The 26,815-nt window shown below is 38.6% G+C and overlaps 1 protein-coding gene across 6 annotated transcripts in view; it reads right to left on the bottom strand.

Annotated features, from left to right (window-relative positions):
• ULK2 (unc-51 like autophagy activating kinase 2) overlaps positions 1 to 26,815 on the bottom strand; it is a 204,981-nt gene that overhangs the window by 50,530 nt on the left and 127,636 nt on the right. For all 6 annotated transcript variants that reach the window (XR_002824798.1, XM_004380980.2, XM_023735524.1 and 3 more), the window contains 5 exons: positions 16,162 to 16,307; positions 8,543 to 8,623; positions 6,335 to 6,621; positions 5,782 to 5,969; positions 4,395 to 4,504 (listed from right to left, as the gene is read on the bottom strand). Coding sequence is in view for 5 of the 6 variants with exons in the window: in XM_004380980.2 (XP_004381037.1) it covers positions 4,395 to 4,504; positions 5,782 to 5,969; positions 6,335 to 6,621; positions 8,543 to 8,623; positions 16,162 to 16,307 (812 nt within the window). In the remaining variant the exon portion in view is untranslated. The remainder of the gene's footprint in view (positions 1 to 4,394; positions 4,505 to 5,781; positions 5,970 to 6,334; positions 6,622 to 8,542; positions 8,624 to 16,161; positions 16,308 to 26,815) is intronic.

Below are 26,815 nucleotides of genomic sequence, written 5' to 3'. Positions count from 1 at the left end.
GATTTCAGCTCTGTTACTACAAGAAATAGGGCTTTCTTTCAAAGCACAAGTGGAAACTTTGAGGTTGTTTATGCAGCAGTTGAGCTTTTACTCTGAAGCCCTGAGCACATCTCTTTCTTTCACTAGTTTGTCTAGCAAAAGCAGGACCAACCAACCAGCATCATTATACTTCTCTTTATGACAAAATTGTAGAAAGGTATCTAACATGTGATCACCGAGAACCTCACCTTTCGCCAATACCTAACCTATCGGTGACGGTATTTTGCAGATTTCCTTTGACACCTCACGTCATGGATTAGCAGTGCTCTCTTCACTACTGGAAGCAGAATCACCAACATCTTTAAGACTAACTAGACCTGAAAACCAATTTAGAAAACTCATTCTTACGATTTTGTTTCTTTAGAACCACTCTTGGTACCAAATGTCTTAGGCTGGGTTCTCTAGAAAAGCAGAACCAGTAAGGTGTATAAATATAGATAGATAGATAGATGAGATAGATTAGACTGGATAAGACAGATTAGATAGATAGATAGATTTATATTAAGGAAATGGCTCGCACAGTTATAGAGGCTGGAACATCCCAAGTCCGTGGGTCAGGCGGGAAGCTTCTTCTGATTCACGTAGTCACAGGGGTTGGCAAACCCAAGATTGGCAAGTCAGACAACAGGGCTCTGGCTCACAGGCTGTGAAGACCCACGATTCCCAAGATTGGTAGAGAAGACAGCAGGTAAGCTGCTAGCTCAAGTCTCAAAAACTGGAAGTCTGATGAACAGGAGCTGGCTGTGGGATCCACTGCAAGCAAAAGCCTACGAGCCTTGCCAGAAAGTTCACCTATATTGGATGCAGGCCACACCCCCAAGGAAACTCCTTTCAACTGACTGGCTACTCACAGCAGATCCCATCATGGAGGTGTGATCACACTATATCAAATCTCATCATGGAGGTGATCACATCAGTATATGACTGCCAAACTACATCATAACTGCCAAACCACTGAGAATCATCGCCCAGCCGAGTTGACACACAACCTTAATCATCACTAAGACCAAAGGGTCAACAGCTATTTTAAAACTGGGTTGGAGTGAATTACTTAATATGGCCCTTCCAGCCAGTTTGTAACTCCCACCAAGTGACTGGGTGGGACTACGTAAATGAGGTGCTTGTGGCCCACTAAGGGGATTAGATAGCTTTCTAATAAAGTAAATAAAGTGCATGGTACACTTGCAGGAGTGGGACCATGCAGATAGGTGTGTGGAACCCTAAGAAGGGGATTGGTCAGTTCTGCCATCCTGCTAGGCTTAAAGAGAGACACAGAGAGAGAGAAAGGAGGGCTGTAACACAGAAGACAGCAAGACGGTGGCACAGCAAGAGCAAGAGCGGCATGAGACAGTGGGAACCGGGGACAAGATGGCTGTAGGGCCCATGTAGCTAAAGGTTGCAATACTTGCCCAAGAAGGCCCCTAGCAGGGCCTGGCAGCAGAGGGCAAAAAGAAGCTGCTCTGATCAAGGAACTTCATCCTGAGTTGCTCAATCCAGATCCTGAATTGTACCCTGTTAGTTCTCTAATAAACCACTTAACCGGAAGTACGGTTCATGAGTTCTGTGAGACGTTGCAGTGAATTACCGAACTCAAAGACGGAAGGGAGAGCAGTTGATGTTAGAGATGATGGAGTGGTACAGCAGTTTGGAAAAGTTGGATATTTGGGATATCTTTAACCTCCACTTCACAGAAACCAGAAATTATTCATTTAACAGCACAGATGAGAAGGTTCAGGGACAGGGAGAGTAAGTAAATGGGAGTGAAACAACTACAACAGAAATGAGAATATTGATACAAATGTGAATAATGCAACCAATGTCACTGATCATTATGTTTTGAAAGTGAGTAATGGGAGTAGGTTTTGCTGTGTATATTTTCACCAAAAATAATACTAAAAAAAAACAAACAAAAAAAAACAGCTCTCTCAACTCAATGGGGACGAAAAGGTGTTTACTAAATAAAGGGTATTGGGATAACTAGCTAGTTTGGGGATACATCAAAATAAATTCCAGATGAATCAAAGGCTTAATTAAATTTAAACATACATAAAAGCACTGAAAGTAAAGTATATATTTACAATGTATATCACAGTCAAAAAGCCAAATTCTTCAATATAGGAAGAGCTCTTGCAAACAAACAGAACAGATTACAAGCGAAAAAAAAAAAGGTGCATGAAAAGGCATTGCTCAGAAGAAAAACTAAAATGGTCAATAAACATAAAAATGTTTAAAATGCTATCTTTATTAAAGAATTATGAATGAAAACATGATGAAATTGCAACAGAAACGGACTATTACAATACGTAAAGTAAATGATACACTATTATGTAGAATGTAAATGAATGCAACCTTCTTGGAAAGCAATTTGACAATTAGCTATCAAAATTTCAAATATATATACAGTTTTGCCCAGCAGTTATATTCTAGATATTCAGCCTTCAAATAAAGTTACACAGGAACACAAAGTTCTATGGGTATAGGATCATTTTTCCAGGTGTCTGCACGATGCCGAGGGTATATTCTTAAATCACTGCTGGATGAATGAATTACAGCATTGTTTGATATAAAAAAAATAAGTGGTACTGGTAATGGCCTCAGTGTCTATCAACAGCAAATTGGTTTAGTAAATTACAGTATAGTTATATAGTGGAATACTGTGCAGCAGCTAAAAATAATGAAGTACAGCTACATCCGTGTATGTATTTCTGGAAGGGTACATAATAAGCAGTTATCAGTCACTATCACCCACCGGGGAACGGAACTGGGATGGGGCAGAGAAGATAATACTTTTACATTTCATCTTATTCCTCTCCTTTCTGTATTGAGAATTTTTTTTTTACTAAAAACATATATTACAGTTTTACAATGAAATACAAGATAATGAAAATCCACTGTGTTAGGGGAAATTTTCAAATAAAAATATTTTAACAAATAGTTTTATTTTTAGAAAATTGTCCAAAAGGGTTGCTGTCTTTTAATGAACTAATGGATAATGCACACAATTATGAAAGATTCTATGCTAAAATAAAACTTATACTGGAGTAAACTTTTTTCTTGCTATCTTTTCGGTCCTATAGTATTTCCTTTGGATTAGAAACCATGTTCAGTCAGAATCATTTTGCTGGCCCAGATATTTCCTCTTCTGGATGCTCATGGGGAGAGTCAATAAAAAACTATAGAGAAAACAAGAAGTTTCAACAGTGATTCTTAAAATTGAGTGTACATAATAATTACCTGGGGAACTTGTTAAATATATAGATTCGTATAATCCATCTCCAGAAAATCTGAGTAAACAAGTCTGGGTTAGGGTCTGGAATTTGCCTTTTGTTTTTGTTTGTTTTAAAAAGCAGCGCCAATAATTGAGATGTGGGTGATCTAGGAAAATAACAGTCCCTGAACAACAATGCAACTTCCAGGGATTTCAGCGACCTAAGGTTCTTTGTAGAATCCACTGGCTGTTAAGAACTGCTCAGGAGTACCTGTGTGTTTAGGCTAACTTTGGCCAGTATTATCCTACTGATAAAACAATTTTGGTCAGATTTCCTTCTAACTCACAGCCACTTTCTACGTGACTGCTGATCATCAAGTTATTGAACATCCTCCCAGATAGGCAACAGGTATGTGTCCTAATGGGCTACTGAGAAGATAGATGAGGTGACAAGAACTGGGTGAAGAAATCTAGGTTGACAGGTTCATAGGCAGTCAATAGAAGCAGTAAGGTAAAATAATGGCTCCCCAAAGTCCATGCATTAATCCCTGGCACTTTGAATAGTTATATTACTTGGCAAGGGGAATTATGGTTGCAGATGGACCTAGGATTGTTAATCAGCTAACCTTAAAATAAGATTATCCTGGTGGGCCCAATGTAATCACAAAAACCTGTTGCTGTTGAGTCAATTCCAGCTCATGATGAACCCATGTGTTATAGCGTAAAATTGCTCAATGGGTTTTTTTCTTGGCTGTAATCATTATAGAAGCAGATCACCAGGTCTAGTGTAGTGTAATCACACTTTAAATATAGAAGAGAAGCAGAAAGTCAAGAGTCTAGACTGTTTCTTGCTGGCTTTCAAGATGGAAAGGAGCCACAAGCTGAGGAATGAAAGCAGCCACTAGAAGCTGGAAAATGCAAGGAAACAGATTCTTCCCCTAGAGCCTCTAGAAGGAATGCAGCTCTGCTGACATTTTGATTTTAGTCCAGTGAGACCCATTTCAAACTCTAACCTCCAAAACTGTAAAATAATACATCTGTGTTGTTTTAAGCCACGAACCTTGTGGTAATTTGTTACACTAGCAATAAGAAACTACTGCACATACTAACAAATTAACTGTTTAAAAAGAAACTAGATTTTTCTTACCTATATCCATTGGTCGTTCTGTATTTAAGCTGTCCGTGCTACCCTGATGCAGCTGCCCACCTAAGGGTGTCTTTATTTGTTGGTCTGATAATTTCCCTGTACTGACAGATCTAAAAAGAACAGTGATGTTAATAATGGAAAAGTACACTTAAAAATGAAATCCTTGACAACTTCAATATTTTCTCCATTTATCATGATGTTGCTTATTGGTCCAGTTGTGAGGATTTTTGTTTTCTTTAGGTTGTGTAATCCATACTGAAGTGCTTCAAGTCCTCTTTGTTTTCGGCAAGCGAGGTTGTGTCATCTGCATAACGCAGGTTGTTAATGAGTCTTCCTCCAATCCTGATGTCCCATTCTTCTTCATATAGTCCAGCTTCTCGGATTATTTGCTCAGCATACAGACTGAAGAAGTATGGTGAAAGGATACAACCTGGATGTACATCTTTCCTGATAAGCAACATCATGACAAATGGAGAAAATATTGAAGTTGTCAAAGATTTCATTTTACTTGGATCCACAATCAACACCCATGGAAGCAGCAGTGAAGAAATCAAACAACACATTGCGTTGGGAAAATCTGCGGCAAAAGATCTCTCTAAAGTATTAAAAAGCAAAGATGTCACTTTGAGAACTAAGGTGCACCTGACCCAAGCCATGGTGTTTTCATTTGCCTTATATGCATGTGAAAGCTGGACAATGGATAAGGCAGACTAAAGAAGAATTGATGCCTTTGAATTACAGTGTTGACAAAGAATATTGAATATACCATGGACTGCCAGAAGAATGAACAAATCTGTCCTGTCTTGGAAGAAGTACAGCCAGAATGCTCCTTAGAAGCAAGGATGGTGAGACTTCGTCTCATGTACTTTGGACATGTTATCAGGAGGGACCAGTCCCTGGAGAAGGACATCATGCTTGGTAAAGTAGAGGGTCAGTGAAAGAGAGGAAAACCCTCAATGAGATGGACTGACACAGTGGCTACAACAATGGGCTCAGACATAGCAACCACTGTGAGGATGGCACGGAACCGGGCAGTGTTTTGTTCTGTTGTACACAGAGTTGCTGTGAATTCGAACTGACTCGGCAGCACCTAACAACAACAACACACTTAAGGGTTAATGAGAAGCCAGAGAACAGGGAGACAAAAAATAGATACCAAACAATTTAAGGCAGAGATAAACTTCAATAACCAAAATAAACAAAAAGCAGAAACAGTTACAGGAAGCATCTGTGGTTTTCAGAGATTCTAAATGTATACAGTTCATATCATGAACCATAAGCCACAAGCCAGTTACTAAACTAATTTGGTCCAGTTGTATTTATGATAGGAATATACATGCTATTACACTTTTCACATTTAATGCTAGAAAGGAACAGAGTCTCTTACCTGCCAAACACTGTCTTGTTCTGCTGTTCAGCCCTCTGCCTCTCACCTCCTTGTACTGGGAGACAATGAGAGCATTCCCGTGGGTCATTTCCATCTCTGGATTGCCCTTCAGATGGCCCCTGACGAGTGACCAAGGCTAACAGGTTGGAAGACGCTTGTGTTTTAGGGATTTTGAAAGGCGCTATGGTCTAAAGAAAGATGTAAAATAGTTAATACAATGCATGAAATTTGCAAAATTATAAACTTTGGAGTCAGTCAGACCTGGATTCAAATATTGGCTCTTCTACTTACAGCCTGTGTGATCCTGGACAGTGCATTTAAGATCTCTAAGTCTCAATTTTCTTTTCTAATTAATAGGGACAATAATAGTACCTACCATCAGAGTGTTATTTTGAGGATTAAATGGGACAATGCATACAAAACACTCAGTAAGTTCTCACACTGTGCCTAGCACACAGTAAGTGCTCATTAAATTACACTTATTCTCATCAAGAATCCTTTCCATAAAGTACTATACTAGTTCATGACCTACAAAAGGGTTTAACCAACACACCTTAGTAGGAGAGCCAATGATTGTTGGTAAAGTAGTTTTAAAGAACCAGTCAGAACTCCGTGGAGAGGATCCCATGTGCTTGGTGGGAGAGGCTCCCAGGCTGCCAGGCCGACTGGGCTGAGGGGAGTAGCTGTACCCAGCCCTGGCATGAGAGGGGCACACAGGGTCAGAGTGCTGCTTTCTGAGCTTCTGCTTGTTCTGGTAGATGTCGGTGAGGGTGGGGGTGCTCTGCAGTCTAGCACCCAGTAAGAGAGACTGTGGTGACTGAGCCTGTGGCACTGGAGAACCTACCAAGAAAATGAATGCAGTATTAACTCAAAGTGAAGAAGCATAGGGCAAAATATTATGACTTAAAAAGATAATTTTTAAAATAAGAATTCTGATGAATGTCTTATTTTTTATGAGGTATTCTAAAAATCGTTAACTTGGTGAGAGACTATTTTGTGACATCTTTTACAAAACAATGATAGTAAGTACATTGTCTTTGGTATTCTCAGAAGACAGAACTTCATGATGATAGGTATATCAGCAGTTTTTATCAGCAGCTCCCAAATAACCCAGATTAGTGTAAGGTCTGATTAGCACCAAAGAGAACAATATAGTTAATAGTTAATGAAAACAACAAATGCCTATACTGAATGAATATGATTTCTACTCTATAAAAAAATACATAAGTGGATATACCAATGCAATTTATCTCTTTTCACACATAGTAACTAAAAGAAACTTTCAAGCTAACCCAGAATAACCCCCATTCAAATAAACAAAACAAAAACACATTAAATGCAGGGGATAAGATCAGGAAGATACCATGCCATTCCTGGATTTTACTTTGTCTAAAAATAACAAGCATACGGATATTTTATCTATTTTGTCAGTGTCATTAATGACATTTAAAACTTGAAGTATCCATGTTCTTTACAAAGAAAACATCTGGCTACAAATATTCTTGATTCCTAAGGAGACACCATATCAAGAGCCTAGGAGACAGGACCCCCTTTCCCAGCACAAATCTGTTGTTGCCAACCTAAGATCCACAAAGCCCTGAATTTCAGTTACAAATTCTTTGGAGTTTCTTGAAAGTCAAACTACCACCAATCATGTTAAGACCTCCAAATATTTTTAGTGACCTAATCATCATCCTGGAGCCCTGGTGGCATACTGGTTAAGAGCTCTGCTGCTAACCAAAAGGTCCAAAGCTCGAATCCACCAGCTGCTCCTTGGAAACCCTATAGGGCAGTTCTACTCTGTCCTACAGGGTACCTGTGAGTTGGAATTGACTCAATGGCAATGAGTGTGGTTTGTTTTTACCATCATCTAAAGGAACTCTGGTGGCGCAGTGGTTAAGGACTCGGCTGCTAACTGAAAGGTCAGCAATTCGAACCCACCAGTCACGCTGAGGGAGAAAGATGTGACAGTCTGCTTCTGCAAAGATTACAGCCTTGGAAACCCTATAGGGTTGCTATGAGTCGGAATCAACTTGATAGCAGTTTGTTTGGTTTGGTTTTTTAACTATCATCCTTCAGAAGTATCATCAGAACTCTGTTCTGCCCTTCACAGAAATAACTAAAATTAGTGGCAAAATGTTGTGACCTGGAGAAAGCTATTTAAGCTATATTTTAAAGAAAACACAGAATATAAAAAACTAAATTTAGAAGAGCATGCTTTTCTAAATAACACAGGATTCCTTTAATTGGCCCACACCTCAAACACACATACAATAGAATCTGACTTATAAAAGTGTTATTTACACATACCTTTTCAGGCATATATACATAAATAAATAAATATATATATATATATGCACATATACATACATAAACACGTGTTATATATAACAAAGCAAATAACCACCTGTATTTCTTTTTTATCTGATGCTGACTGGTAGCTTTTAACAAGAATAGTTTTAATCAAAATAATGAAATCTCATTTTCTAGATTGATTTTCATTATCTACATGACAATAACCAAAATTTAGCTTAAGTTATTTAATTCATAAGATTTATTTTCATAAAGGAATCATAAACCCAAAAGGATATATTAAGTTAGCTGTATGATATGCTAAAACATACTAGACCAAAATTCTAAAAAACACGATAGCAGAGGAAATATTTCATATTAATACTATTCTTTTGATAAGACTAGAAAAACAGAATTCATCCATTTAAACTGAATTAAGATTATTAATACACCAAATACGTTCCCCTACCTGAGGAGTTTCTACTCCTGGATTCATGGACGTGAGGATGCCCACAGCAGCACTGACTAAATTGCTCAGGAATAGTACCAACTATGGAAGATGGGGAAAGGAAGGAGAAATTATTTAAAACCAACAAAAGACAGAAGCAATCAACACATGCACAATTGTACAGTATACCACAGTTCACAAAATTTTAATTAGGATAGATTTAGTTCAAGAAACACTTAGTGAGCAACTACTGTGCTGTGTGCTGGGCACATAAGACTAGAAAAACAAAACAAAAAATATACCCTGCCTTGAAACAAGATCATTAGGAAAGAAAGTTACATAAACCAATAAATATCTGAAACGGGTATATGTAAAAGACAGAGAAAGAGGATAAAGAGTGATAAAGTGCTTCGGTGTTGTGGTAGACCTCAAATGAGCCTGCTACAGGGAGCTCATTGGACTACTAGCCCAGCTGAAGCCCCTCTGGAGCCACCACATTAGCAGCGAAGCCAGAATTCCCTCAGACTGCTGCAGTCAATGGCTGAGAATCGTGGGGGCACAAATTCAGACCCAACCAGGCAGGTCAGGGAATTCTAACAGATAACTTAGGGCCTGGGGATGCCCCACCAGTCTGGCCAGTTTTCTTAGAATTCAGCTATAGTCTGAAACTCTTTCTGCCCAATTATCCTTTATTCCCCTCCCTGCTTTACACAGGTGCCAGACCTGCATATTGCTCCAGAGGGTCTCCCTGCCTACTCCTGCTCTCTCTCCCTTTATCCTTCACAGTTATTAACCCCAATAAATCTCCTACACATCTAATCTAATCATGAGAGTTGGGGAAGGCTTCAAGAAGCTTAAACAGATAAGAGGCATGTGTCTATAAAAAGAAGGGGCACTGACCAAGTTATCAGGTTGGCAGACAAAGGTTAGATCCTGAAGACTGGCCTTTTCCTTCAGTGCAAGAATAAGATTTGGACTATGTCTTTGGCGATGTCTCAGGGGCTGCTACAGGGGTGAAAGAGGGCCAAGATTTTGTCTGAAGAAGCTAAAAACAACTTCAAAACCACTGGAACAGGTGTTCTGGTGCTTCAAACTTTTTTTTTAAGTTATAATTGTTTTGTTTTGATAGGCGTCCTGGGCTTCAATGCTTCTCTCTGTGCCCCCGTCTGAAATTTATCCCTATTAATCTAAGTAATACTCCAGAAGTGTCGATCAGGGTGGATTCTTCTCCTTTTAGAAGTGAATATTTTTCACAGTTTTGAGATCTGCCACATCTAGGCTTTCAGCTCTGCCACCACTAGGCCTTATCTGCACTACCTCTTCTGCCCACCACATTAATGTTGCTTCTCACCTCAGATTCCGCAGTCCCAGTTGTGCTGGCCTCTATCACATGTATTCTGACAGTTGAGTATTTTCTTTGGCTCTTAGTTTCACTGAAGATGTGGTTTGTGGTTTTTGTTTGGTTGAGTTTTTTGTTTTTGTTTTACAACTGGAGGACACAACCTAAACTCATGCACAACAAAATGAAATGCTGATCGGTCCTGTGCCATCCCTATGATCAGCTGCAGATTGGACCACTGTGATTCATAGGTTTTTTCTTTTTTTAAAAAAAAAACATATAATTTTATTTACTTTGTTGTTGTTACTGGAAATATACACTGAAAAAAATCATACACTAATTCAACAGCTTCTACATGTACCATTTAGTGACACTGATTATACTCTTTGAGTTGTGTAACCATCTCACCCTCTTGTCTTAGGCTGGGTTCTCTAGAGAAGCAAAACCATCAAGTGTATATATATACAGAGAGAGAGAGAGAGAAAGATTTATATTAAGGATATGGCTCACGTGGTTATAGAAGCTGGAACGTCCCAAGTCCATGGATCAGGTTCATGTAGCTGCAGGGGCTGGTGAACCCAAGATCGGCAAGTCAGACGGCAGGGCTCTGGCTCACAGGCTGTAAAGACCCGCGAATCCCAAGATCGGCAGGCAAGACCACACGTAAGCTGCCAGCTCAAGTCCCAAGAACCGAAGGTGAGACGAACAGGAGCCAGTTGCAGGATCCAAGCCCATGAGCCTTGCCACAAAGTCCAGCTATACTGGATGCAGGCCACACCCTCAAGGAAACTGCCTTTCAGCTGGCTACTCACAGCAGATCCCATAATGGAAGTGATCACATTATATCTAATCTCATCATGGAAGTGACCACATCATTATATGACTGCCAAACCACATCATAATTGCCAAACCACTGAGAATCATGGCCTAGCCAAGTTGACACACAACCTTAACGATCACACCCTCCTATTCTGAGTTGTTTCTCCCCCATCAACATAAATTCACTGCCCCCTTTTGAGTTGCTGTTGTCAATTGGATTCTATACAGATAGTTCTTAAAAGAGCATAATGCTCAAGGCAGACATTTTTTACTAGTTAAGCTAAACTACTGTTTGGTTTTAAGAAGAATTCAGAGGAAATTTTTGGTTTAAAGCTTAAAGATCATCTCAGGGCAGCAGTTTCAGAGGTTCATCCAACCTTCATGGCTCCAGGAGTCTGGAGTTCATGAAAATTTTAGATTCTGTTCCACATATTCCCCCTTTTGATCAGGATTCTTCCATGGAATCTTTGACCAAAATGTTCACTAATGGTAACCAGGCACTAGCAATTCCTCTGGTCTCATGGCAAAGGAGGCAGTTGTTCATGGAGGCAATTAGTCACACACTCCATGTTGTTGTTAGGTGCCGTCGAGTCAGTTCTGACTCATAGCGACCCTAGGTGGAACAGAACAAAACACAGCCTGGTCCTGCGCCATGCCCACAATTGTTATGCTTGAGCCCATTGTTGCAGCCACTGTGTCAATCCATCTCGTCGAGGGTCTTCCTCTGTTTTGCTGACCCTCTACCTTATCAAGCATGATGTCCTTCTCCAGGGACTGGTCCCTCCTGATAACATGTCAGAAATACATGAGAAGTCTCACCATCCTCACTTCTAGAGCATTCTGGTTGTACTTCTTCCAAGACAGATTTGTTCATTCTTCTAGCAGTCCATGGTAGATTCAATATTCTTCACCAACACCACAATTCAAAGGCATCAATTCTTCCTCGGTCTTCCTTATTCACTGTCCAGCTTTCACATGCACATGAGGTGACTGAAAACACCATGGCTTGGGTCAGGCACACTTTAGTCCTCAGAGTGACATCTTTGCTTTTTAACACTTTAAAGAGGTTCTTTTGCAGCAGATTTTCCCAATGCAATATGTTGTTTGATGTCTTCACAGCTGCTTCCATGGGCATTGATTGTGGATCCAAGTAAAATGAAATCCTTGACAACTTCAATATTTTCTTCATTTATCATGATATTGCTTATTGGTCCAGATGTGAGGGTTTTTGCTTTCTTTATGTTGAGCTGTAATCCATACTGAAGGCTGTGATCTTTGATCTTCATCAGTAAGTGCTTCAAGACCTCTTCACTTTGAGCAAGCAAGGTTGTGTCATCTGCATATCACAGGCTGTTAATGAGTCTTCCTCCAATCCTGTCACTCTATTATTCTGCATATAGTCCAGTTTCTCAGATTATTTGCTCAGCATACGAATTAAGTACGGTAAAAGGATACAACCCTGATGCACACCTTTTCTGATTTCAAACCACGCAGTATACCCTTGTTCTATTCAAAGGAGTGCCTCTTGGTCTATGTACAGATTCCTCATGAGCACAATTAAGTGTTCTGGAATTCCCATTCTTTGCAATGTTATCCATAATTTGTTATGATCCACACAATCGAACAGCTTTTCAGAGTCAATAAAACACAGGTAAACATCTTTCTGGTATACTCTGCTTTTAGCCAAAATCCATCAGACATCAGCAATGATTACACCTCTTTCCACGTCCTCTTCTGAATCTGGCTTGACTTTCCAGCAGTTCCCTGTCAATATACTGCAGCAACTGCTTTTGAATGATCTTCAGCAAAATTTTACTGTGTGTGATATTAATGATATTGTTCAATAATTTTCACATTCTGTTGGATCACCTTTCTTTGGAATGGGCACAAATATGGATCTCTTCCAATCAGTTGGTCAAGCAGCTATCTTCCAAATTTCTTGGCAAAGACAGGTGAGCATCTCCAGTGCTAAATCCTCTTCCTATTCCTGACTCTCCTTCTTCCTCTGTTGGTCCAGGTGAATAGAGATCAATTGTTGTGCCTTGGATGGCTGCATGCAAGCTTTTAAGATTCTAGACACTACACGTCAAACTAGGAGGTAGAACAGAGGCGCTGAACATTTTACTAGGACAATTAACTGGGATGTCCCATGAAACCATGACTCTAAATCTCCAAACCAAGGAATCAAATCCTATGAGGTTGCTGGTTTTACAAAAATCAGCCTTAGCAGCTACTCTTTCCTTTTTCTTTTGTCATTGTTTTAATTATATATATCACACAACTTTTTAAAAGTATACAACTTATTGACAGCAAGTATAATCAGCAACCCTACCCTTAATCAACACGGTATCTCCATTGCCGTTAACCTCACCTATCCCCCCCTCTCCCGCACCTGGTAATCACTAATAAACTTGGTTCTTTATACATTTGTGTTTTCCTGTTTTTTTTTTTTTTTTTAATATAAGTGAAGTCATACGACATTTGTCCTTTTGTGATTGATTCTTTCACTCAGCATAATGTCTTAAAGCTTCATCCATACTATCGCATAAACCAAGACTTCATTTCTCCTACTGGCTGAGTAGTATTCCATTGCATGTATGTACCACATTTTGTTTATCCATTCATCTGTTGATGGCATTTAGGTTTTGTCCACATTTTGGCTACTGTGAATAGTGCTGCAGTGAACACTGGTATACAAGTCTCCATTTGAGTCTCCGATTTCAAGTCTTTTGGGTATATACCCAGGAGTGGAATTGCTGGGTGATAATTGTAGTTCCGTTTTTAGTTTTTTTAGCAACCACCACACTCTTTTCCACATCAGCTGTATCATTTTTTATCACCACCAGCAACGGGTAAGAGTTCCAATTTCCCCACATCCTCATCCACATTTGCTGTTTTTTTTTTTTCATCTTAGCCATTCCAGTGGGAGTGAAATGTTATCTGATTATGGTTTTGTTTTACATCTCTCTGATGAAATGTCTATTCAAGTCCTTTTCCCAATTTATGATTGGATTGTCTTTTTGTTGTTGTCGAAGTTTTAAATATATTTTGGTTATTAGGTTCTTGTTGGATATATGGTTTCCGAAAATATTCTCCCAGTGGGTAGACTGTCTTTTCACTTTTTTGGTAAAGCCCTCTGATGAACAAGTTTTTTATTTTTATGAGGTCCCATTTATTTATTTTGTCTTTCACTGTTTGTGCTTTTTTTTTTATTACATTAGATAATCCATTGTTAAAAGGCCCAGCAGTGCTGCCCCTACTTGTTATTCTAAGATTTTATGGTTTTAGTTAGCACATTAGGTCCTTAATCCATTTTAAATTTCTTTTTCTGCATGTGAGGCATGGATTTGTTTCATTTTTTTGCATGTGGAAATCCAATTTTCCCAGCACTATTTATTGAGGAGACTCTTTTTTCACCATCAAATGGACTTAGCACCCTTGTCAAAAATCAGTTGAGCACAGATGTGAGGGTTTATTTCTGGACTCTCAGTTCTATTTCATCGGTCTATGGGTCTACTGTTATACCAGCACCAGGCTGTTTTCATTACTGTAGCTATACAGTATGTTTTAAAATCAGGAAGTGTAAGCGCTATTCCTTTGTTCTTCTCTTTCAACCTTGCTTTAGCTATTTGGGGCCTCCTGCTATTCCATATGAAGTTGAGGACTGGTTTTTCTATTTCTGTAAGGAAGGCTGTTGGAATTCTGATCAGGATTGCATTCAGTATATAGATTGCTTTGGCTAGCACTGACATCTTAACAACATTAACTCTTCCAATCCATGAACACTAAACATCTTTCCACTTATTTAAGTCTTCTTTAATCTCTTCCATCAGTGTTTTATAGTTTTCATGTCTCTGGTTAAATTTATTCTTAAGTATTTTATTCTCTTATATGCTACTGTAAATGGAACTGTTTCCCTAATTTTCCTTTCAGATTTCTCATTGCTGGTGTATAAAAACCCAACTGACTTTTGTTTGTTGACCTTGTACCCTGCAACTTTGCTAAATTCCTCTATTAGCTCTAGAAGTTTTCTTGTAGAGTCTTTGGGATTTTCTATATATAGGATCATATCATCTGCAAATAGAGATAATTTTACTTCTTCTTTTTCAATCTGGATACCTGTTATTTCTCTTTCTTGTCTTACTGCTCTAGGTAGGACTTCTAATACAATACCAAATAGAAGTGGTGAGATTGGGCACCTTTCTCTTATTCCCGATTTCAAGGGGAAGGCTCTCAGTCTTTCTCCATTAAATATAATGTTGGCTGTTGGCTTTTCATATATGCCCTCAATCATATTGAAGGATTTTCCTGCTATTCCAATCTCCTTTGAGGTTTTCATCAAGAAAAGGTGATGGATTTTATCAAATGCTTTTTCTGCATCCATAGTTGACCATGTGGTTCTTTTCCTTTGTTCTATTGATGTGATATGTTACATTGATTGATTTTATAATGTTGAACCATCTCTGCATTCCTGGAATAAATCCCACTTGGTCGTAGTGTATGACTCTTTTAATATGCTGTTGGATTCTGTTTGCTAGTATTCTGCTGAGGATTCTTGCATTTACATTCATAAGAGATATTGGCCTGTAATTTTCTTTTCTTGTGGTGTCTTTATCTGGTTTGATAAAGAATTAATTAGGGAGTAGTCCTTCCTTCTCTATCTTTTGGAAGAGTTTAAACAGTATTGATGTCAGTTCCTTTCTAAATGTTTGGCAGAATTCCCCAGTGAAGCCATCTGGTGCAGGACTTTTTTTTTTGTTGGGAGGTTTTTGATCTCTGATTTGATCTCTTCATTTGTTACGGGTTTGGTTGGGTTTTTGTTGTTTGCTTTTGGTTTCCTTGTTTTAACATTCTCCTTGTTGCCGTATACGGTTTCCAGGAGAAGTGGGGAGATTTGTAACTAAGCTCCTACCATATTCCTACTAGAGCTGGTAGGTGCTGGTGAACTTAGTCCAGTGCCTATTGTATTCTAATTCTCACAAATCTGAGTGATAAGTAGATAGACATTTTATGCACCTTAACCTAAGGTTTATGACTTTGAGTTTAGAGCCCAAACCCAATGGAGATGCTTTTTGTACATAAAATCCATTTATATTCTTTTATTTCTAATAGAAGTCCTAACAGATTTATCCAGTGAGTCTCAAGAGGGAGTTGGGAAGTACATCAATGGAAACAAAACACCTAGAATGGAAATATTGAGAATGTTCACGCATTGTGAAGAATGTAAATAATGCCACTGAACAATCGTGTAGAAACTGTTGAATGGGAACCTAAACTGCTATGTAAACCTTCACTGAAAACATAGTAAAATATTATTTAAAAAAAAAAAGGAGTTGGGAGTAGGGTAGTGAGAAGGATGTGCTAAGGCCTCCAATCAGCTAAAAATCACTGCCATCATGGGATACTGTTCCTAAAGGGAGTGTGTCATGTCAGCTTTGATGCAGTGAAAAAAAGGAAAACAACTGCTATAAACTCTCCTTACCCAAAGGGGAAGGTGAATAAGGCCTGGAAGACCCAGTAGAGAGTCTTCGTCCGACTGTTTGTACTGGGTCTGCTGGCACTGGAGTGCAGGATCCCAGCCGGCGGAAGCCCAATGGGCTGGTATTAGACCTTCGTACAACTGCAGATCTGAAAAGAAAAACAAAATTACCCAATTTAAGGGAATCACCCTATTCACTAAACATGCTGAAATGACCTTCTCTTATTATTTCTAACCACTCTTTCAAATATGAGACCTGTATTAAAAACTAATTTCCTCAACAGATGATCAGTTTCCCTCTGAGATTTTTATTTACCTATTACTTATACCTCCACCTTATTCAAAAGATGATTTGAGAAACAATTTTGTGATAACATTCAACTGACAGTTAAAAAGAAAAGCTTCCTTTTGTCTGTGAAATAAGCATCACTGAAGCAGAGAATTCGAAAGATGCCATAAGAAACCTGACAGAGTACAGATGATATTCTAACACATGGCAATAGTGACAGAGAAAAGGGCTAAAAGAACTGACTTCAGTCAGGCTAATTCAGTCTCTAAAGAAATCACACAATCTATCATTTCCTCAGCATTATATTACCAAATCATATTATATATTCCAAAACCAAATCGATGTCCAGCAGCTTTCAGCTAATTAGTATACTATGCCAGGATGAGAATTAAACTCTCACCCCAGTGAAATATTTAATCATCCTCTTTCAGGGTTTTTGGATCAATCAATCAACACGTACATACCAAACACCACGTATCCAGAGTTATAAAATGTAGTATAAAGAAGAGAGTGCTGCCACATTGTGGGGAACGAAATCAGTGTCATCGAAAACTATCGAATGAGAAATTAATTTGCTCTGTAAACTTTCACCTAATGCACAATAAAATTTTTTTTTCTTTTTAAATACACTATAAGGGATACAAGAGAAGAATAAGTGGCTTTTTCTTTTTTTTAACATTTCCTTTTCTAATGTTACTTTTTACCCAAGTTAATATATACACAGTTTAAAAATAAAAAAGCACTACAAAGATTGAACAAGTCAATAATCCTTTGTTGCAAGCCTGAAATCAAAAAAGCTTTAAAATTCAAAGGTCTTTTCATACATCTTTTGGTGACAAAATCTGACCAGATCTGAAACCATCTGCAGTAAATTCTGTCCTGAATATAAGCCATTATAATTTTTATCCCTTTAGTGTGAATATGCATACTGAAAATGAATTAATGGGTTTGCCTCCACTGGAGGTATTCTATGATATACAGTACATACTATAATATATCCCTTTCTAAAACCTGAGGAATTCTGATTTCTGAAACCTATCTAGCACCATAGGCTTCTGATAGAAATGACTGTGACCCATAATGGAAAAAACAACAGTTCCCTGTAATACACTTCTTGTACTGCCCTAGTCCTATTGTTCATAAAATATTACCTGGCACGGTCATAAACAACATTTACGATTCTAAATCTTGATTATAGATTTCACTGATAATAGGGCAATAACTTCATTGAGAGGATGAGAGTGGAGCGGGAATTGGCACTGTTGTTGTTAGGTGCCATCAAGTCGGTTCCAACTCATAGCAACCCTGTGCACAAAAGAACAAAACACTACCCCGTCCTGCACCGTCCTCATAATTGTTATGTTTGAGCCCATTGTTGCAGCCACTGTGTCAATCCATCTCATTGAGGGTCTTCCTCTTTTTTGCTGACCCTGTACTTTACCAAGCATGATGTCCTTCTCTAGGGACTGATCCTTCCTAACAACATGTCCAAAATATGTAAGACATAGTGTCGACATCCTGGCTTCTAAGGAGCATTCTGGTTGTACTTCTTCCCAGACAGACTTGTTCGTTCTTTTGGCAGTCCATGGTATATTCAATATTCTTCGCCAACACAATTCCAAGGCGTCAATGCGTCTTAGGTCTTCCTTATTCATCGTCCAGCTTTCACATGCATATGAGGCGAATGAAAACATCATGGCTTGGCTCAGGCACACCTTAGTCTTCAAGGTGACATCTTCACTTCTCAACACTCTAAAGAGGTCTTTTGCAGCAGATTTGCCCAATGCAATGCGTCTTTTGATTTCTTGACTGCTGCTTCCACGATGTTGACTGTGGATCCAAGTAAAATGAAATTCTTGACAACTTCAATCTTTTCTCCATTTATCATGATGTTGTTTATTCGTCCAGTTGTAAGGATTTTTGTTTTCTTCATGTTGAGGTGTAATCCATACTGAAGGCTGTGATCTTTGATCTTCATCAGTGTTTCGAGTCCTCTTCACTTTCAGCAAGCAAGGTTAGGTCAACTGCATAACGCAGGTCTGTCAATAAGTCTTCCTCCAAAAACTGGCATAGGAGCTAATTCTTCATCTATCATACAGAAAGTGAATGGGTAATACTTCAAATTGATTATTTTATAAACAGTACAAGAGGCATATTTAAAACTATGGAGGTACTGTGTTTTTACACAAATAACGTGCACCTTCTGCATTTGTCTGCTAGCCACTCTCTCCCCCTGTGAAGTATTTTCATAAGCATGCTATGCTAATTTTTTTGGTAAAATATTCCTCTCAGATCTGCCATCTACCTACATTTATTATTTTCTGGTAGGACTCCATCACAGCACAGAGTCTCTCCAAGTCTCCCCCTTCTTTTCTGGAAACCTTTCTTTGAAGCTCCTCCTCTGTCCTCCTGTTCCAATCTGGTTATATACAAGACCTCCACGGCTGTCATCCTGGGGCATCTACTTACTGCTCTCCTGCTTGGTGTATCTTTTTCCATCCTTTTACTTTCAATCTATTATATGTCTTCAAATCTAAAGTGTGCCTTTTGTAGACAGTATATATTTGGATACTGCTTTTGTATGTAATCTGACAAGCTTTGCCATTTGAATGCAGTGTCTAGCTCATTCACATTTAATGTCATTACTGACATGGCTTCTCTGTGAGTCAGAATTGACTCGACAGCACCTGTCCACAACATTGATATGCCTGAGTTTTTGTCTGTATTTGCCATTTGTTTTCTACATGTCGCAAGTCTTTTTTGGCTCCTCTGTTCCTAACTCATTGCTTTTTTTGTGTTAAAAAGATCTTTTAGTATATTATTTTAATTACTGATATTCTACCTTTTTTTTAAAAGTTATTTTCTTAGTGGCCATTCTAGGAATGCAATATGCATCTTAATTTATCACAGTCTGTTTCAGATTAATACTGACTTAATCCCAGTAAAACATAGCAACTTTGCTCGATATAGTTCCATTCATACTAAATTTGTGCTATTGTCTATATATTACATCTATGTATGTTATAAACCTAACAACACTTTGTTAGTTATTGCTTTAAGCAATTTTAAAAAATTAAGATATATATGTATATATACACATGCATGCATATGTCTGTGTATATATGTATATACATGTATGCATTCACACACACACATACACACACACACACACACACACACACTCAGTCTTTTATATCTGCCCACATATTTACTATTTCCAGTGGTCTCCAGTCCCTTCTGTGGATTCAAGTTACTATCCAGTGTTATGTCCTTTCAGCTTGAAGGATGTCCCTTAGATCTTTTGTAGGGCAGGTCTGCTAGCAAGGAATTCTCCCAGTTTTTGTTCATCTGGGAATGTCTTCGTTTCACCTTCATTTCCAAAGAATCGTTTCAGTGGATTTAGAAATTTTTTTTTTTTTTCCCCAGCACTTTGACTATGTCCTCCCACTACTTCTAACCTCCACAGTTTATGATGAGAAGCCATCAGTTAGTTAAGCATATTGTTGTTCCCCTATACATGTTGTCAGATGCCACTGTGTTGATTCTGGCTCATGCCAACCCCATGTGTGCAGAGTAGAACTGCTCCATTGGAATCAGATCACCAGGCCTGTCTTCTGAGGCAATCTCTAGATGGGTTAGAACCACCAATCTTTCAGCTAGTAGTCAAGTGCTTAACCATTTATGCCATCCAGAAACTCCTCCTCTATACATAAGAAGCCATTTTTTCTTTTGCTGCTTTTAAGATTTTTTTTGTCTTTGTCTTTTAGTAATTTGACTATGATGAATCTACATGTGGATATTTGTGTTTATCCTACTTGGGCTTCAGTAATCTTCTTGGGCCTTGTCTTAGCTATTTAGTGCTGCTATAACAGAAAATACCACAAGTGGATGGCTTTCACAAACAGAAATTTATTCTCTCACAGTTTAGGAGGCTACAAGTCCGAATTCAGGGTGCCGGCTCCAGGGGAAGTCTTTCTTTCTCTGCTGGTTCTGGGGGAAAGTCCTTGTCATCAATCCTCCCCTGGTCTAGGAGCTTCTCAGTGCAGGGACCCCGGATCCAAAGGATGCATTCCCCTCCTGGTTCGTCATTCTTGGTGGTAAGAGGTCTGTTTCTCTGCTTGCTTCTTCCCTTTATTTCTCAAGATACAACCTAATCCTGTAGATTGTGTCCTGCCTCATTAACAGAACTGCCTCTAATCCTGCCTCATTAACATCATAGAGGTTAGGACTTATAACACATAGGAAAATTACATCAGATAACAAAATGGAGGACAACCACACAACACTGGGAATCATGGCCTTGCCAAGCTGACGCACATTTCTGGGGGACACAATTCAATCCATAACAGGCTTGTAAATTAATCTTTTTCAACAAATCTGAGGATTTTTCAGCTATTATTTCTTCATATTTTCAGCCCCTTTGCTCCCCCCCTTCTGTAATTTCCATCACACATATGTCGTTACGCTTGACATTGTCCTATGGGTCTCTGGGACTCTGTTCAATTTTCTTCAATCTTTTTTCTCTCTGATCTTCACATTGGATTATTTCTATTGCTTTATCTTCAAGTTCACAGACTGTTTCTTCCAACATCTTGAATCTGTAGTTGAGTGTTATATAGCAAATTTTTCATTTTGGTTACTGTACTCTTCAACTTTAGAGTTTCCATTTGGTTCTTTTTTTATAGCCTCAACTTCTCTATTGAGATTTCCTATTTGTAGAGTCACTGCCACCATATTTTGGTTTTAATTTTCTGAATATATTTATAATATCTGCTTTGAAGACCTTGTTTGCTAAATCCAACATCTGGGCTCCCTTAGAGCCAGTTTCAATTGACTATTTTTTCCTTTGATTATGGATCACACTTTCCTGTTTTTCTGTATGTCTCTTCTTTATTGAAAACTGGGAATTTTAGATAACATATTACAGTAATTCCGACTTATCTGGTTTTTTCCCCCTCTTTTTTCTTTTAATAAGTTGCCTGGACTTTAACTGTGCAATCTGACTCCCCTGTGGTATACATCTACTGATATTTCTGCTCAGTATTTTTCATTCTTATCTTTAATAACTCTTACCTTCATACAGGGTTGCTATGACTCAGAATTGACTCGACAGCACACAACAACCACCATCACCTTCTTAGGAGATCTACTCTGTGTGTGCGTAGCTTAGTAGTCACCCGATGATGTGGGCAGAGGTTGTGTAAAGACATCACTATCCCATAATGCTTCCACCCTCTGCTGATCAATCTGAGTATTAGTCCAGCCAATTCTCAAGTCTCTCTTGGCTTTTATTTTCCATCAGACTTTTTCTCAGGTCTCCCCTGTACATGTACATGGTTGCCATTCATTCAGGGAATTTGTGGAGAGCTTATCTAGCCCTCCTATTGTTCTCTCATTCCCAGGGCCTCCACATTAAATTTCTAGCTGGTCTACCACTCATCCAACCATAAATGCAATCTCAGGCTAACAAAGCTGCATATTTCCCCCATTTGTTTCCTACTGAGTTTGTCTTTTTTAGCTTGTTTTCATGGCCATCCCCATATTGGTTAAATTACCATTCTTTTTAATCCACATGGCTAAAACGCAGGGTGAAGGCAACAGTCACAAGGTAAGGAGAACACAGTCTCTCATTGTTCTTTTACCCATATCACCAAAGCACTGGTAATATTTCAAGAATAAACACTTCTCAATTTGTAGTCTGCCTTTGGTCTATTTCTAGAGTCCTAAAATGGTCGTTTTGACAATATAGTCTAGTTTTACACCTGATTTTTGCAGAGAGAATTTGCCAGCCTCTTCACACTGCCTTAGCTGGAAGTCCTTTTGTTTTTGCTAATGTTTAAGGCATTATTAAACTACCACGTTCTAACATCTGGCATTCTGCTGATTAACATTAATGCCACTCTGAATCTTGTTTTATGACCTTTGCTGCCCTCTCTTGCAGGTTTTAGGACTCTGTGTTTATTCCTGTTCTTTTTTATTTTTTTAAAATAAATATCATTATATTACATCACGGAGTTGCTTTTTTTTTTTTTAAAAAAAAGGGTTATATACCAGGAGGACATAACTATAATAAATATTTATGCACCTAACAACAGGGCTCCAAAATACATAAAACAAACTGTAACAGCACTGAAAGGAGAGATAAACAGCTCCACAATAATAGTAGGAGACTTCAACACGCCACCTTCGGTGAAGGACAGAACATCCAGAAAGAAGCTAAAAAAAAGACACGGAAGAGCTAAATGCTACAATCAACCAACTTGATCTCACAGACATACAACAAACACTCCACACAACAGCAACCAAGTATACTTTCTTTTCCAAGGCACATGGAACATTCTCCAGAACAGACCACATATTAAGCCATAAAGCAAGCCTTAACAAAATCAAAACATTGAAATACTACAAAGCATTCTGACCATAAAGCCATAAAAGTAGAAATCAACAACACAAAAAGCAAGGGAAAAAAATCAAACACACAGTAACTAAACAACACCTTGCTCAAAAACTACCAGGTTATAGAATAAATCAAAGATGGAATAAAGAAATTCATAGAATCAAAGGAGAATGAAAACACATCCTACCAGAACCTTTGGGACACAACAAAAGCAATGCTCAGAGGTCAACTTACAGCGATAAATGCACATATCCAAAAAGAAAGGGCCATAATCAAAACATTAACCCTACAAGTGTAACAAGCAGAAAGAAAGCAGCAAAAGAAGCCCTCAGGCACCAGAAGAAATGAAATAATAAGAATTAGAGCACAATTAAATGAAATAGAGAACAGAAAAACAATTTAAAGAGTTAACAAGTCCAAAAGCTGGTTCTTTGAAAACATGAACAAAATTGATAAACCACTGGCCAAACTAACACAAGAAAAACTGGAGAGGAAGCAGATAACCCGTATAAGAAATGAGATGGGTGATATGACAACAGACCCAACTGAAATTAAAAGAATCATAACAGAATACTATCAAAAACTGTACTCTGACAAATTTGCAAACCTAGAGGAAATGGACAAATTTCTAGAAACTCACTACCTACCTAAATTAACACGAACAGAGGTAGAACAACTAAATAAACCCATAACAAAAGAAGAGATTGAAAAGGTTATTAAAAAACTGCCAACAAAAAAAAAAAACCCCTGGCCCAGATGGCTTCACTGGAGAATTCTACCAAACTTTCAGAGAAGAGATAACACCACTTCTACTAAAGGTATTTCAGAGCATAGAAACGGATGGAATACTCCCAAACTCATTCTATGAAGCCAGCATAACCCTGATACCAAAACCAGGTAAAGACACCACAAAAATAGAAAATTACAGACCGATATCCCTCATGAACATTGATGCAAAAATCCTCAACAAAATTTTAGCCAATAGAATTCAGCAACATATCAAAAAAATAATTCACCATGACCAAGTGGGGTTTATACCAGCTATGCACGGATGGTTCAACATTAGAAAAACAATCAACGGAATCCATCACATAAATAAAACAAAAGACAAGACCCACATGATCTTATCAATCAATGCAGAAAAGACATTCGACGAACTCCAACACACATTCATGATAAAAACTCTCAAAAAACTAGGAATAAAAGGGAAATTCCTCAGTATAATTAAGGGCATTCATACAAAAACAACAGCCAACATCATCCTGAATGGAGAGACTTTGAAAGCATTCCCCTTGAGAACGGGAACCAGACAAGGATGCCCTTTATCACTACTATTATTCAACATTGTGCTCGAGGTCCTAGCCAGAGCAGTTAGGCTAGAAAAAGAAATAAAGGGCATCCAAATAGGTTGGGAAGAAGTCAAAGTATCTCTATTCGCAGATGATATGATCTTATACACGGAAAACCCCAAGGAAGCCACAAGAAAACTACTGGAACTAATAGAAGATTTCAGCAAAGTTTCAGGATACAAGATAAACATACAAAAATCAATTGGATTCCTTTACACCAACAAAGGGAACGTTGAAGAGGAAATCACCAAATCAATACCATTTACAATAGCCCCCCAAAAGATAAAATACTTAGGACTAAATCTAACCAGAGATATAAAAGATCTTTATAGAGAAAACTACAAGACACTACTGCAAGAAACTAAAAGAGACCTGCGTAAGTGGAAAAATATACCTTGCTCATGGATAGGTAGACTTAACATAGTGAAAACGTCAATTCTACCCAAAGCAATCTACAGAAACAATACAATCCCATTCCACATTCCAGCAGCTTTTTAATGAGATGGAGAAACAAATCAGCAAGTTCATATGGAAAGGCAAGAGGCCCCGGATAAATAAAGCGCCACTCAAGAAGAAGAAGAAAGTGGGAGGCCTTACACTACCTGATTTTAGGAACTATTATACTGCCATGGTAGTCAAGACAGCCTGGTACTGGTACAATAACAGCTACATAGACCAATGGAACAGAGTTGAGAATCCAGATATAAGCTCATCCACCTATGAGCAGCTAATATCTGACGAAGGCCCGAAGTCCATTAATTGGGGAAAAGACAGTCTCTTTAACAAATGGTGCTGGCATAACTGGTTATCTATATCCAAAAAACTGAAACAAGACCCATACCTCACACCATGTACAAAAACTAATTCAAAATGGATCAAAGACTTAAATATAAAATCGAAAATGATAAAGAGCATGGAAGAAAAAATAGGGACAAAGCTAGGAGCCCTAATACATGGCATAAACACAATACAAACCATAAGTTACAATCCACAAGCACTAGAAGAGAGACTAGATAAATGGGAGCTGCTAAAATTCAAACCCTTATGCTCATCCAAAGACTTCACCAAAAGAGTGAAAAGACAACCTACTGACTGGGAAAAATTTTCAGCTATAACAAATCCGATCAGCGTTTAATCTCTAAAATCTACTAGATACACCAAAACCTCAACAGCAAAAAGACAAATAACCCAAATAAAAAATGGGCAAAGGATATGAACAGGTACTTCAGCAAAGAAGATATTCAGGCAGCTAACAGACACGTGAAGAAATGCTCACGATCATTAGCGATCAGAGAAATGCAGATCAAAACTACAATGAGATTATCATCTCACCCCAACAAGGCTAGCATTAACCCCTAAAACACAAAATAACAAATGCTGGAGAGGTTGTGGAGAGACTGGAACACTTATACACTGTTGGTGGGAATGTAAAATGGTACGACCACTTTGGAAATCAATTTGTCGCTTCCTTAAAAAGCTAGAAATAGAAGTACCATATGATCCAGAAATCCTGCTCCTTGGAATATATCCTAGAGAAACAAGAGCTGTCACACGAATAGATATATGCACACCCATGTTCATCGCAGCACTGTTCACAATAGCCAAAAGATGGAAGCAACCTCAGTGCCCATCGATGGATGAATGGATAAACAAATTATGGTATATCCACACAATGGAATACTACGCAACGATAAAGAATGACGATGAAGCCATGCAACATAACATGGAGGAAGCTGGAACTCATTATGCTGAGTGAATTTCGTCAGTCACAGAAGGACAAACATTATATAAGATCACTATTATCAGAACTCAAGAAAAGGTTTAAACACGGAAGAAAACATTCTTTGATAGTTACAAGCGTGGGAAGGGAGAGGGAGGGTTATTTACTAACTAGATAGTAGATAAGAATTATCTTAGGTGAAGGGAAGGACAGCACACACTACAGGGGAACTCAGCACAAGTGGACTAAACCAAAGCTACGAAGTTTCCTTAATACAACCAAACACTTTGAGAGACAGAGTAGCAGATGTAGGGGTCTGGGGACCATGCTTTGAGGGTACATCTAGGTGAACTGGCATAATAAAGCTTATTAAGAAAATGTTCTGCATCCTACTTTGGTGAGCAGCGTCAGGGGTCTTAAAAGCTCGCAAGCGGCCATCTAAGGTGCATCAATTGGTCCCAACCACCTGGAGTAAAGGAGAATGAAGAACTCCAAAGACACAAGGAAAGTATTAGCCCAGGAGTTCCAGCAAAATGGTGCTCTAGGCAGAAGCACCATGCCGTCCCTCCACAGCAAAGATCTGAAAAACTAAGCGGAACAGAGAATACAACAATCATGAAACCCTAAAACATCAAATGAAGAGAGAAACAACTCAGCAAAGCACCAAATGGAGTGAGAAAACTGACAGCGAATGGAGAGCAAGCAGAGATTCATGCAGAAGTCCCCTACCAGCTAACGCAGCATGGATCTGCCATCTTGGACTCCTATCGGAGACCAGCAAACAGGGGGTATGAGAAAGCAGCCTCAAAGAGCTTACAGTGGGAGAGAAAACAACCGGTAACTGGCGATATACGTTTTCCACCCCCCAGCCTTCTTCACCCCGACTCGGCCTCCTCTGCTTC

The sequence above is a fragment of the Trichechus manatus genome, unplaced genomic scaffold (genome assembly GCF_000243295.1).
Source record: "Trichechus manatus latirostris isolate Lorelei unplaced genomic scaffold, TriManLat1.0 scaffold00080, whole genome shotgun sequence".
Lineage (NCBI taxonomy): Eukaryota > Metazoa > Chordata > Mammalia > Sirenia > Trichechidae > Trichechus > Trichechus manatus.
The sequence above is the reverse complement of the archived record's forward strand: the minus strand, read 5'-3'. Positions and strand labels throughout refer to the sequence as shown.